Raw genomic sequence first — 14,302 nt, forward strand, 5'->3', positions numbered from 1 at the left:
GCTTATCTTTACATTTAGTTTAGTTTGATCACCATTAAGTGTATAATATATTTGTAAGCACAAAGACTGTACTGTTAATAATTGAGCTTCTTCTTTTACACCCTTCACCTGTAGTATTAATCTTCTAACCTTCGCGATAAGTCGCCAACAGACTTTCAAGTAAGTCTAGTAGCAGCTTATGCTAGCCACGTTAAAGAACAACGAACAAAATATTCCAAAGTCATATAAAATTTTTATTTTGAGAATTATTATAAACATATCTGCCTCTTACTTTAATGTTTGATGAAATTCACCTAAATCAAGCATCTTATTATAAAGATGGTAATTTGTGTGGAATGACAAATATTTACAAAAAATGCTGCTACATTGTCATGATTGGCAGCCTTTTATCTGTTTATAAGAAGTTGTACTTTTTCTGCTGGTGAAAAGAATTTGTGCAGATAACATGTATACTCATTTTTAAAAAAAAGGTAGAGCGATTGTTAGTGACAACAACAATTTTAAACTGTTTGGGTTTCTTTGCTGCGTTAACCATAAGGCCGATTATTATCGGCCAGGAGGGTTGCAGCACACTCGTATGTTACATTACATTAGTGTTTGTGTTTAAAATTACTGATGTCCCTAATAATAATTTTATTAATAAGAAGGCTATATTTTCAGAACCACCTAAAGTTAATACTGTTTATCAAAATCCTGTTGATGATTCACATATTGAAACTGTATTAAAAAATTACATTAATTTGAACTGATAGTTCTTAAAATATGCTTATGCCCTGACAATAAAAGCTCTATATCCAACTAACTTAGAAAAATAAAGTGTAAAGCTTGCATTGTAGATTTGATAATGTTGCTGAAACATTGTTGTCTTTTGGGCAGTAGAAAGAAATAATTAAGTTTCAAGAAACTGGGAAAATTTTTTAAAACAGCAAACATTTAGCGGTAAATTGTAAATGTGAAATCCATTTTTAAAGGGCTTCATTTGAAATATCTTTTACAGTAACAGACAATTATATATATATATATATATATATAAAATGATGAATAAATTTTTGTATTGGTTAGATGGTTGGAAAAATTTGAATTGAACCCATGGTTGCCCTAACCATGAAACTCACTTTGCAGTACACCACACAGCATATGCTTTAATTGAGATATCAAGTTATTGCACAAATGAACTAGATTTTAAATATTTTTTATTTGGCAAAATACAAAGGGATACATTACAAGCTAGATTTGGTAAGTACAGGCAACATGCTGGAGCTCATCATAATATTTCTATCAGACAAGTTTATGAAACAGAGGGTAAATTAAGATTTCAAAGTACATTAGGAAAACTCCTCTTCACATATCTGATTTTAAAGACACCGAAGAACAAGCTTTTGACGACACTGATGCACAAACATTTATACATGATATAACAGCTGATGATAGTGATATACATGACATAAAATTAGATATACCTATTTATTACAATATCCTAATTACAAGTTCGTGACATAAGTAAATCCAGTGCAGTACAAAGTCCGTCGTTCGGACTTGTCGGGACTTCGGCGATCCCGGATTTGGGATTTTTCCGGATATTAGATCATCAGTTTAAAACTTGTAAGAAGGCATGTAGAAATTATAAAATTAAAAATATGAAATCACGATTTATGAAATAATGAAGAATTTATGATCTAAAAGGTATTTATTTGTTTACGTTATTGAACATTTCTTTCAAAGTAGGTTGTTTAAGTAGCTTTTTTGTGCTAATATTTTTTTTAAATTCTGTAGACAGACTTAATTTCTTATTCAGTTAAAGTTCCATTGTTCAAGGTCTTGCAATTGCTGTGTCAAGAATTCTATTATATATATATGAAACGGAAATTTTGAATTACATGGTAATGGACAGAATAACATTTTGAATACCGCTATGAATTGCAACAAATGTTGAATCACCAATACCATAAAAAATTATGTACTTAGTAACATCATTTTCACTGCTGAAGGAATGACCACTATGGCTCCACGAAGTGAATTAAAAAAGTTTACCTTTCAGTGGATGCTTCTAAAATGTGGCCAGTCTGAGATAGCAGTTATTGAATCATTTTAAATGTTTCAGTTGTCCTGTCATTTTAGAATTCACATCTGAATTTTTATAGATGCAAAAAGCATTAAAATATGTTGTATACTATGAGGAATACAGTATTAAGTAGAATAGAAATGTACAATACTGCATACATTTGAAGTAATCTAACATACACAAAAATACCCTAAGTATGCTGATGCATAAAAAGAAAATATATCATAAAAAGAAAATATGTCAAAACAGTGAAATTTGAATCCACATTAGCTCACCACAATTTGATTAGCTCACATTCAATTTATGTCATACTAAAGATATAGCATCACACTGAGCAAAATTACACCGCTTAGAAATGCATTCAAGGCTAAAATCAAAATTCACAAAACATACCCAGCATTCAATGGTGTATAAGTACAAAACTATTAAAAATACATAGTACTGGCAATCTCTTTTGCCCACAAGGGTATACATTAAGGTGGAAGGATGCCTTCTTGCAGGATGCTTTAAGAGAAACTGCCGGAATTCGGATGGCATATACATCAGACATTGTGCAAAGTTTAAGAAAAAGTAAACATTTAACCAAAAAAAAAAAAAAAAAAAAATAAATAAATAAATAAATAAATAAAATATGAACAATAAATAGACTACAAAACTGTGCAATAGTTAGTACTCACCTATGATCAGAGGATGAACGTTGATGTAATCCACAATTTTTGGTTTGGAAATGTTGAAAGATGGTGAATCATTAAAAACAAAAGTACTTATGAATATTTCGCAAAACTTCATTCAGAAATGTTCAGTGTGATGCTATAATCCTTAGTATGACATAAATACTTTCATTATGGTATGCTCTGCTCGTACCATAATGAAAAGTTATCATGGTATGAGGCAGATCTTTGTTGTCCGTAGCACATTAAATAACATTCACAACATTTATCGAGAATTTCAACCAGATAAAATACACAATAAAAATGTGTCTTTATTTCAAGACTTCAAATATGAGCACATACAGGATAAACTCTATTTTCCACACTTCTACAAATGTCTCCTTAGGGTTACCATATTTATCAGCAACAATGCACATTTCTTTATCGCTTACCGTGACTCATCACCACAGTATCTTCGTATCTATGTATTGAACAAATTTTGAAATTTAGTATTTTTACACCTAAATCACTTGGACTTGAGAACAATTATAAATTTCACAATCAGTTTCAACAGAAAATAGGCTTTGTGTTTGAATATTCACTTCACAGAATTTACTAGCTGAGTAAACGGATAATTTCTAAAGGCTTACCCCTAAAACAAAAGATGCCCCAGGGGAATCACTAACTACTTTGGTGAACACCAAATTGATCTTTATGTGATTACAAGCAAATTTGAGAGGACGATTAAACTAATTTTCAATGATCTACAACCAGACTGTTCCACTGAGAACATTACAAAAGAGTTCAAAAACCGAGGCTTCCAAGTGAAAAAAAGTCTCACAAATATTTTGAATCAATACAAAGGTTCCTCTCCCTTTTTTTACAAATAGAATTAATGAGCCTCGTGTTGAGCGGATGTACAAAACTGTATTTTTCTATATCTGTTGTGTCGTATAAAGTTAAAGGAGGTGTTTCACAATGCCACAATTGCTAGCACTTCAAACATTCACCTGACACATCCAAATTAAAGCAATACAGTACTAAGCTTATCTGCCCACAAAGCTTTGATTGTGTTGATATGGGAATACATAATGTAAAATGCTATAATTATCAACAAATGGGACATGATGCAGATTATCGCGGGTTTCTGAAATTTCCAACAAATCAGTCCCCAAAGTTGCTCGTAGTAAACCTGGTATCACAAATAACTCCTTAGAAAAGTCGATTACAGGCATTAAATATACTGCTGTCACTCTTAACATGTTATGTGCAAATGCTGCTAAGAACTGCACTGAAACTGATGGGTCAGGGCTTTTAGGGCTTTGTCTGACATCTTCAAACTCCTCAAAGAATTTCCTGACATATTTAAGATTGTAAATATCATTAAAAAAAGTCTTTGTAAAATTATCTACCTTCAGGGTGCAGAAAACTCAGCCGATAAACTGTTTATTTTCTTCGTTATATTCAAAGACGTTTTAAGTTCTGAAAATCTTGAATGTCTAGTAAACTTCACAAATCTTTATGTGTTATTTACATAGATTGTCTTGTAAATAAAATGAACTTCAGGACATTATAAATTAGTACTCTCATGATATTAAGTTCATAGAAGAACATAAGCTTAGCCCATATGCTCCAATCTTTGTGCTTAACTATTCTGTCTATAGAAACAACAGATCCAAGAATCATAGTAGTTCTAGAGGAGGTCGAAATGTATTCCCCATTACACTCTAGCAATTCCACAGATTTCAGGCATTGAGGCCTCAGCTATTTCACCCAGGAAAAACATAACATTTGTCTCCACATCTATCATGTCTGAATTGCTTTGCATACCTATATTTACAGCACTGACTATAACTATAGCTCTCCAGAAAATGTCAAGAAAGAAACATTCTTAATAACCTTACATAATGCCATGTCACTTATGTAACTGACATTTATCTTTCTATAATAATATATTTCTTGGTTGCCTATTCTGATCACAGATTTATCTTACGTCCTGCATCATGTAGTTCTTCAAAAGCCCTCGATGTGACTGCATTTTTAATATTAACCTGTGTTCTTCTTTCGAGCATTTTGAGCAATGAACTACACCTGTTTTCTGATCAGCTAATTCAGCTTTTCATTTCTTCAAATTCTGCGAAGTGTTGTCATGCTAGTAAACTATCACAATATTAAACTAATTTTATAATTTAGTGTTTTATAACTAAATCATTTTCGCATGAGAATAACTTAAAAAGTTTACAATCAATTTTGATAGAGGTTGGGCCTTGTGCCTGAGTATTGTGGTGATTACACCTTTCAACCCCTGTGTGTCTCTTAATCTGTCAGTGTGATATTTTTTACCCCAAGCATGGTTCGTACACATTTCTGCACATGGAAATTAAGTACTTTTAAGTACTCCTAATTCACTCTCAAAATGACAGTTGTAAAAACATACAGAAATTTCAGATGATTAAAATTAAGGCCTTTCTGCTGATTTTGGCTGAAATTAAGGACTTTTAAGAACCAAAAATAGATTGCAAAAAAAAAAAAAAAAAAAAAAAAATCTAAGGACTCTTAAGGGCCATACGAACCTTGATCAAGTAATGAAGTTCTTCGGCCACAGATTTAAATTTTAAAATTTCTGGGAAAAAAAAAATAAATCTTGTTCTTGAATGGGCATGTGCAATAAATGTAAAAAAGTAGGCCAAAAACATTTTCAAAACTACACAAGGGAAAAATTAGCCATTTGGTAATTTGTGATACAATAAAAGATTTCTATTTTGGTCTTTTCAGTTTTTAACAGAATGAATGCTCAGAATAATGATGAATTTAGCCAACTTCATTATGTTAGTATCTACATTCATCACCACAAACATTTACACACCAACATTAAGTTATCAGCATCAAATGAAATTTTACATAGAGTGCAACACTGATAGAAGTGATTACAAAATGATAGCAAAAGGAGCATTTATTACAGGAGAAAAGGATCCCCCCCCGCTAAAAGAATAGAAATTAGTATAAGCATTTTATGAAAATGTAATATATCCAAACAAAAATGCCTAACGGCTGGCTCTAATACATTTGAATTCATGAACTTTAAAATGATGAAACCAGACTTTGAAAAATTATTAAATACATTCAGCACTAATCCGTACAACAAAATATGTTAACTGCTTTTTTTTATTGTTTCCTTCAGATAGAAAATAAACCTATACTTAAATTAATACCATGTACAAAACCCAGCAATATTAAAAACATTACGAATGATAAGTTTACTTACTAATTCTGCCAATATCATTATCAACTGCACCAGTCGAACAACTTTTTTCACCACTAAGGTAAATAACAAATAATATAACTAGCTAATTGATTATACCTGGATGTATATCATAATATGTTTTCATAAATCAAACAAAACTGAACAAAGACTAGGATATAAATTGTTTAACAAGATTAAACAATTTTAAGATTTCATAAAGATTTCCAAACTGGTGAATTTAAAAAATTTTATCAAGTACACTTCATTATTTTATGTGATATTCAACATTAATCAAAGTTATACAACTTTTCATTCTTCACTACAACAACAGTAAAGTGTTGCAAGTTTGATAACTTTTCATTCTTCACTACAACAACAGTAAAGTGTTGCAAGTTTGATATGGAATTGTAAATCCACACATGGAATTGGTCAACTTTCCTGTTGAACAGAAAATGAATGCAGTCCAACATATTTATAAGCTTGAAAAAAATCCCTCATCCAGCTATTACATGTTACAGAATGTTTAAATCTTTCAAGATGATAATGCATCATGCCTTCAAGCTTGAACAGTGGACAAATGGTTTTTATCTAAATCAATCCAAAAATTGCAATGGCCTGCCACATGACCAGTAGAAAATATTGAACAGCATTAACACATAAAGTGAGTATAAAGAATCCAAGCAATAAAGAATGAAATGATGTAATATGACAGCATTCACATAACTCTAATGAATGACCTAGCCAAAACATGAGTACTATGTGCAAGTGATCTGCATTAGTAATTTAAATCAAAGATTCTTCATATTAAATATTAATAATTTAGACAGCTGGAAATAATAAATCAATCCTTGTAAAATGTTTGATATTTTGCAATTTCACCTTATTACTTTCTTTTAAATTTAAAAATTATTTATAGTTTATAAAAAAAGGATAAAAAACTATTTTATTAACTTCACTGTTCTTCCTATTTTCTCAGACATTACGCTTAAAAAAAAAAACTTTTCTCTTGAGAAATTAAATTTCCATAAAATTAACTTCAATATCATACATTATTTATTAATGCTAACATTTATTTTTTAGAATGTGGTTACATGTAAAAAATACATGCTTTTATTAAGTGATACTTTCTGATTATCTGCATTCCAATCAAAAAGCCTTTAAAATATACTGATGAAACACAACCACATATGGCCAAAAAGTATTTGCTTGTCAAACCCCGCATATGCGCAGCACACGTTTTGATTTGAAAGGAATTTATTTGTACTTTCGAAATTCAAGTTGCTTTTCTAATTAGTATTTCTTTTTGTCCCAACGAATCATGATGGAACTGTGGAGTTTGCCCACTTTTATATTCAGTATGTTAAAGTGCATATTGAAGTTTCAGCTGTGTTTGGGTATGAGATCATGGCTGGTGCACAATTCTTGTGCAATTCTCCATTTTTAAAGTAAAATTGGGTCAGTGTACAAAGGGAAACAAGCACAGTGAAATTACAGAAAAATTTCTTAAGTGTTTCATTTTCTTTAATCAATGTAAAAAATAAGCAGCAATGGACACATTTTTGAAATACCTACAAAGATACTCAACGTTTTACCCAAACAAGCTTGTGACTTTTCAATGGGAATGTGGATAATCAGAACGTACCCAAGACGTGTTGCAGAAGTCAACCTAGTTTAAAACACCAATACTTATTGGAAAAATTATATTTTTACAGTAATTAAGTGCACATATATCTTTCTCAGAATTCTTTCACTTACACCATTCCTCCATTTACAGCGAAAACTACTTCATCAAATCTGAAAGAATTATTTAAAAATTTTTTATTATTTATTATTTGTAGTACAGTATGCATCTTTCTTTTTAATTTTTAATGAACCAATGGACATTTTTATGAAAAATTTATTATGTTAATGAAACAAGTTAATGAAACATATTTATGTTAATGAAACAAGCTGTTCAAATGTTACATTAAATGTTATTACACTAAAAGCATTTATAAAAATATAAACATGCACACAACATCTTACAAATTCATATACAATAATAAAAGATAAAAAATATTCCTAAAAATATAAAATGAAAAATTGTTCATCACAATTTAACTTGAATGTAATGCTCAAAATGTATAACTGCAACATGAATTAGTTGAGAATCTCACGGCATTCCAATACGATTCTTTGCAACCTTGGATGAAGTCGTATATCATCTATATCATTCTCAGTCATTTGCTCGTTGATGGCTTTTGCGCCAAGAACTCGCAGTGGGAAAACTAAAACAATAGCAAAAAATGCCATTAAACAAAAGGACACAATATACTCCTATCAAAAGTTATAAAGAACCTTCTTTGTCATAGTTTTAATATGATATCAAAGGTTCATAAAAATTGAAAAACATATACAGTTGACGCTTTCCATAATGACCACTTGTTATAGTGACCATTATATTACAATGACAAAATGGCCCTACCTATTGACAGTACATTAAATCAATTTTTTTGCTATGCTATAATGACTTTTTATGACAAAGTCCTTGTTTCTATAGGACATAAAGGATCATTATAATGAGCGTCACTGTACAAATATAAATCAGATAAACAGCTACTCATTTGAAAATGTAACACTATTTCTAACTATTAAATATAGTGTAAATGGAAAAGCTTATAATGGATAGATTTAGTTTAAACATTGCAGTCTAACATAAAGCAAAATCATCCTAATGCACTGAGGGAATTACAAGAGAAGAAATTTCAAAGTTTTAATTTATATACAATGCACACAAGTATAAGATTTTCCCTTATATTATAAGGTATTTCTCCTGCTTTCCTAGCCGTGCGTTCGTGGTGTAGTGGTTATGCATGCTGGGCCGGTATTCATAGAGATTCATTCGAGAGGTCCGTGGTTCGATTCCCGGCAAAGGCGGTTGCTAATTTTTGAATCTCTCTTCAAAAAATCCTAATGTCTCTACAGTGGTGCCGAAACTAAAAGGTTGTTGGATGAGTATTCTCCACACCCTGGATTTGGCGATTGGGTCCCCTAGAAACCCCAGTCACCCTTTAAAAAGGGGAGTATATAAGGTATTTCTCCCACTTTCTTAGTGTGTCTTCATGGTGTAGTGGTTCTGCACGCTGGGCCGGTATTCCAGAGGTCCGTGGTTCGATTCCCAGCGAAGGCGTTTGCTCACTTTTCATCTTGCTTGCATCCAAAAATACCTTGTCTCTACAATATAATGTTGTAATTTTCATGAAGTTTCTATCAGAATAGAATTTTATGTATAATAGCAACTCTGCAATTTTTTTTTTTTTTTTTTGGTATAAAAATAAACTATATTACTATATTTATTCTCCTAGATACACTTTGAGATGCCATGGATAAATCACATACCGTATTTTCAGGCGTATAACATGCATCTATATTCGGCATATAATGCGCACCCAATACTTACGAAGAATTTAAAAGATATGAGTAATGCTCTTTCTTATCTTTCGAAGTGACTTCTTCAAAGATTTGTCCTAGCCCTTTGAACAACGATATACTGAACTGACAAGCGGAACAATATGCATGTGGATTAAATGCTTGAGGGAGGAAATATTCCTGCAAAGAGGATGGGTTGTATTCAATGCAGGTGTCCAACAAAATAATAAAGTAGGATTTCAAGAAAAGGGGGATATAAAGAATGCACTTCCAACCTCAATAAATTTGTAGAATTAGGAGTTAGATGTTTTCTCTTTTTGTAGTCATTTGAAGCCATGATTCTGAAGTGGAAATCATTTTAGGCTTTAGTAAATCTATTGAATTTATCGAAGGGTTTAGTAAATCTAAATCACATTTGCTTTAGTTGAAATACAGTTGAGCTAGTGTTCCTTTTAGTAGTAAATAAGGCTTGCACGAAAAGAAACAAATACAGCGCTGGTTTCAAATGTAAAGCCATTCATTTTGTGAAAGAAAATGATAATCAAGCAGCAGCAAGGATGTTTGGTATTGGTGAAAACTCCATACATGACTGGAAGAAAAATGAAATTACAGTAATTAATATGCCAAAGAATAAATGTGCTTTGCGTAAAGAAGTAACAAAATAGCCTTTCCTAGAAGAAAGTGTTGTGAACTGGGTCCTAGAAAAGCATTCAAATAGATTAATTATGAGAAGAAACAGTATACGTTTATTTGCCTTAAAATGGGCCAAAAAGAATGCAAATGAAAGTGAAAACTTCAAAGCAACTTTTGTAACAGATTTAGAGTGAGCTTTTTTTGTCTTTAGTGAGCTTTTGTAACGGATTTACGGCACAGAATAATTTAGTTCTACAAGAAAAAAAAAAGTTTCACAAAGGCTTCCAAAATATTTGAATAATAAATTGATTAGTTTCCAGAAGTATCTTATTGACCTACAAAGGCAGGAAAAGTATTTACTGTCACGTATTAGAAATATGGATACTCCCGTAATGTTTGATAGGATAGGAAATAGAACAATTGATGTGAAAAGAACAAAACAACAGGTCACAAATGATCTCACTTCACGGTAGTGCTTTTTGGCTTAGCGGACGGTTAAAAATTAAAACCCGTGGTAATTTTTAAAAGAAAGACAACACTAAAATGTAATTTCCTAAATGGTATTTTCATTTATGTTCATGAGAAAGGATGGAGGGCAGAAAACAGTGTGAAATTATGGCTAAGAAATGTTTGGCAAAAGCATCCTTTTACCTTAAATAATCCAGAAAGTCTTTCAGTCTGGGACATGTTCAGAGATCATCTAAAGGATGATATGAAGAAATTCTTGAAAGAGTGTAATACAGACATGACAGTTATTACAAGTGGATTAATGCCATTAGTTCAGGCTTTAGATGTGAGTATCAATAAACTGTTCAAAGCAAATTTAAAGCGATAGTGGAATACGTGGATGTCAGAAGGTGAAAAAACATTTACAAAAGGAGGCCAAGTATGCCATGCCAGTTTACAAATAGCGATACTGGAATACGTGGATGTCAGAAGGTCAAAAAACATTTACAAAAGGAGGCCAAGTATGCCATGCCAGTTTACAAATAGTGTGTGAGTGGATAATAAAAGAATGGAATGAAATTAAACACGACATAATTCACAAGTTATTTAAAAAATGCAGTATACCTAATAATCTAGATGGAATGGAAGATGATTATCTATTTACGGATCACAGTAACAGCGATTGTGAAGATGAAACAGAATTTGATGACGTGCCTGATAATATAACAGAAGAGGAATATGATGACCTTTTCATGTTATCCGATAATGCAAATTTTGAAGTTCCTAAGGTATTTCATTTCTTTCAAATAAACAACATTTAGATGCATATAGAAATCTAATTTTTTTTATGCTCATTTATGCGCACACGTAAATTTTGATATTTTTTTTAACATTGAACGTGCCCATATATGGTGGAATATATGGTAATTTATATTACAGCAAATAACATATATCAGTATTCTAGAACTTACAATCCTAACAATTTTTACTTTTTACATATAGCTTTAAATGGCAAAAGATGCACTAATTTTGGAATAGAAGTTTAATATTTTAAAAAATCACAATAACTGTGCATTATTTATGTTTAAAAAAAAGCACTTCTTTCACAGAATTTTAAAAAAGCTTATAATTTTAAACTATTATAAGAGGAAAATTTGGGAACTCTGAACAATACATCCGAATTTTTATGACACACTTTCTTAGGCTTGAAACGTAACTCTTTTTTTTTTAATCTCTCAAAAGTTAATCAAGCATCTTTGAACACTAAATAATTTAGAAGACATCAAAACAAATTAACTAATTAAAAAACAAAAAACGCAGTTTGCAATTTCATGATATTTATAGAAAAAACCTAACTAAATCTAAAATTACCAGTTTTGTTCACAAAGCTTACATAAAAAATAAGCTTCCTCTATTTTTCTATGAAAGATTACCTCTCGCCAGCAAGGATATTTACAATCATATAAACATGCATCTGGATGCTTTGCCTTTTTATTACATATCAATACAGTACAAAGTCAAAATCTGGACATCCAATAACTAGAATCTTTTATTACCTGGAACCCCCTCCATGAAACCTTTTTCTTTTTTCCTTTTAAATCTTTCCTTAAAAATCATCCCACAGGTTGTTTTGACTTTAAACACCTTTTGGCTAATGAATCACATTTTCATTTTTGGCTCTTTGAACGGTTATTGAAGGTATCATTTTATTATCTTGTCTTAGTACACAATAAGTGAATTCTGAAGACCACTATTTGTATGGAATGGAATGTTACATACGTTGGTTTCCATAGCAAGGAAGAAGGCTAGGATGATAATGCCTCAAAAGGTTTACTGAAAATGAAAATATTTCAATTTATCACTTAATAGTGGCTCTCAAGATGGCAGTTATAGGACTTAAATAATGAAATTTTGTAACTGAACAAGAAATTACGTCTCTCTGTAAAAATAGAGAAAATATTAACAAGCAAAACAAAACTGTTTAAACAACTTATGTTTAAAAAAAATAATGAAATAAAACAAATATTAACACTGAGCTTCTTCATTTGTTATAAATTTTGTCCATGAGATAATAAATGCTTCATTATTTCAGAAACAAGCCTCCATATTTGTAATTTTATGATTTCTAATGTAATTTTACTAGATTTAAATACATGATCAAAAATCCAGAAATTTCCAGTCTCAAATTGTTAGAGTACTGGCAGTTCCAGTCTTTGTACTGTATATAAATCATAAATAAATGTGGAACATTGTAAAAAATTTAACAACTTACATGAATTATAGTTAACATTAAATTCATATGAATGAAGGAGAAATGTTTTTAACTTGATTAATTATTATTTATTTTCAATGAAAAATAAAGCATTCCTTACAGTTCCAGCTGTTAAAAATAAAAATTAATCTAAGATGATGACAAGAAACAACAACACACAAAGTCAATTGTGATAATTTTTTTTTAAATATAAAATAAAAAATAAAATCAACCAGAATCGCTGGAAGCAATTTTATACGACTCCAGAACCATATCTTGCAACTTTCTTGGAAGATTTAAAGCTCTGATATCCTCTTTATGACTCAAGCTTTTATTAATGGTTTCGGCACACAGCTCTTGAAGTTCAAAAACTGAAATAGGAAAAAATCATTATGTTACTATGAAAAATAACAAAAAACTTTTTTTTGCAAAATTTTTTAATATTAAATTGATATTAAATCGAAATATTAAATTGTTAATGCACACAAAAGACAATATTACAGTCCTTGCACATAAAACACTGCATTGTGAATCAAAACCATAAGCAGTTCACATAAACAGATTGGACCGGTAGCGAAAACTGGTTCTTCCAATGTGTCCCATTCACACGGCAACTAACATTAACTGTTTCTCCGAATTGGAGGTAGAACGTTCCTACCTCTCGGGAGCAGGGCAAATGGGAAGATTTCCCATACTGCACTGCACCATTGCATGGTTCACTTAATTTTAAGAAACAACATGGCTGACGTGAAAGTGACTGCTTGCTGGATTGTCAGTGAAACAATCGCATTGGTAGATATCTGAGGATGCAATATCATCCAAAATACTAGAACCATACGAAATACGGAAATTTGTAAACAAGTACAGACAATGTTATCTGATGCTGGGTATTCCAGAAATACTGTTTAAATTAAAACTAAAGACTCGCATATCACCTTCAACTCGACAAGGGGGTTTGGTACCTTTTGAATGATTTTTTTATTTAAAAACTTTTATATACTTTTATGAATATTATTAAATAGTTTTGTAAGACAAAATAATTTTAAGATGAGAAAACTTTTTTTGCCAGTATTTTTTTAAAATTTAAACCTTTGAAAGAAAAGTTAAAAGTTTAACAATTAAAATGTCATTCATCTACAGTTTTCAGTGACTTTCCCCATATTTTCTTATTATATTTTATTAGAAAGTTCTTAATAACTTTATGGATCGATTTTGCAATTAATGAATTAGTTTCTGAGAAAAAATAAAAACAAATTTTTATGCAAAAATTTTGAAACAAATATGATCTCAATTACATTTCCACTTCAAATAATTTTTCTTTTCAATATTTTGCAAAACCCATTCTTGTTTCTATAAAGTATATAATTTTAATTAAACTATAAAAATATTAAATAATTTAGGCCATACCTATATGTTTTAGGACTTTAAATAAAAGGATTTATTGAAAAAAAATGCAAATTGAGAAAATGCAGTTTAAAGAATATAAGCTGTTTATATGGTCATTAAATCATTTCAAATTTCTTAAAAATTGTATTACTGAATTTCATTACATATAAAGTCAAAAGTCGTTAATTCGGATACCCATAATCTCGAATGATCTATAATCC

At 30.5% G+C, this 14,302-nt stretch overlaps 1 protein-coding gene across 2 annotated transcripts in view; it reads right to left on the reverse strand.

Moving 5' to 3' along the window:
- Positions 1-1,176: 1,176 nt before the first annotated feature.
- Positions 1,177-14,302, reverse strand: part of LOC118202275 (von Hippel-Lindau disease tumor suppressor-like) — a 66,988-nt gene continuing 53,862 nt past the window's right edge. The window contains exons 2-4 of one of the 2 annotated variants that reach the window (XR_015039207.1): positions 12,929-13,066; positions 12,001-12,277; positions 8,085-8,223 (exon numbers count right to left, since the gene is read on the reverse strand). Coding sequence is in view for 1 of the 2 variants with exons in the window: in XM_085809828.1 (XP_085665954.1) it covers positions 8,096-8,223; positions 12,929-13,066 (266 nt within the window). In the remaining variant the exon portion in view is untranslated. Of the gene's footprint in view, positions 8,224-12,000; positions 12,278-12,928; positions 13,067-14,302 lie in introns of both variants that reach the window. The other variant, XM_085809828.1, reaches the window with a different exon arrangement.

The sequence above is a fragment of the Stegodyphus dumicola genome, chromosome X2, assembly GCF_044657685.1.
Source record: "Stegodyphus dumicola isolate Sdum_Otavi_A_Nest chromosome X2, ASM4465768v1".
Lineage (NCBI taxonomy): Eukaryota > Metazoa > Arthropoda > Arachnida > Araneae > Eresidae > Stegodyphus > Stegodyphus dumicola.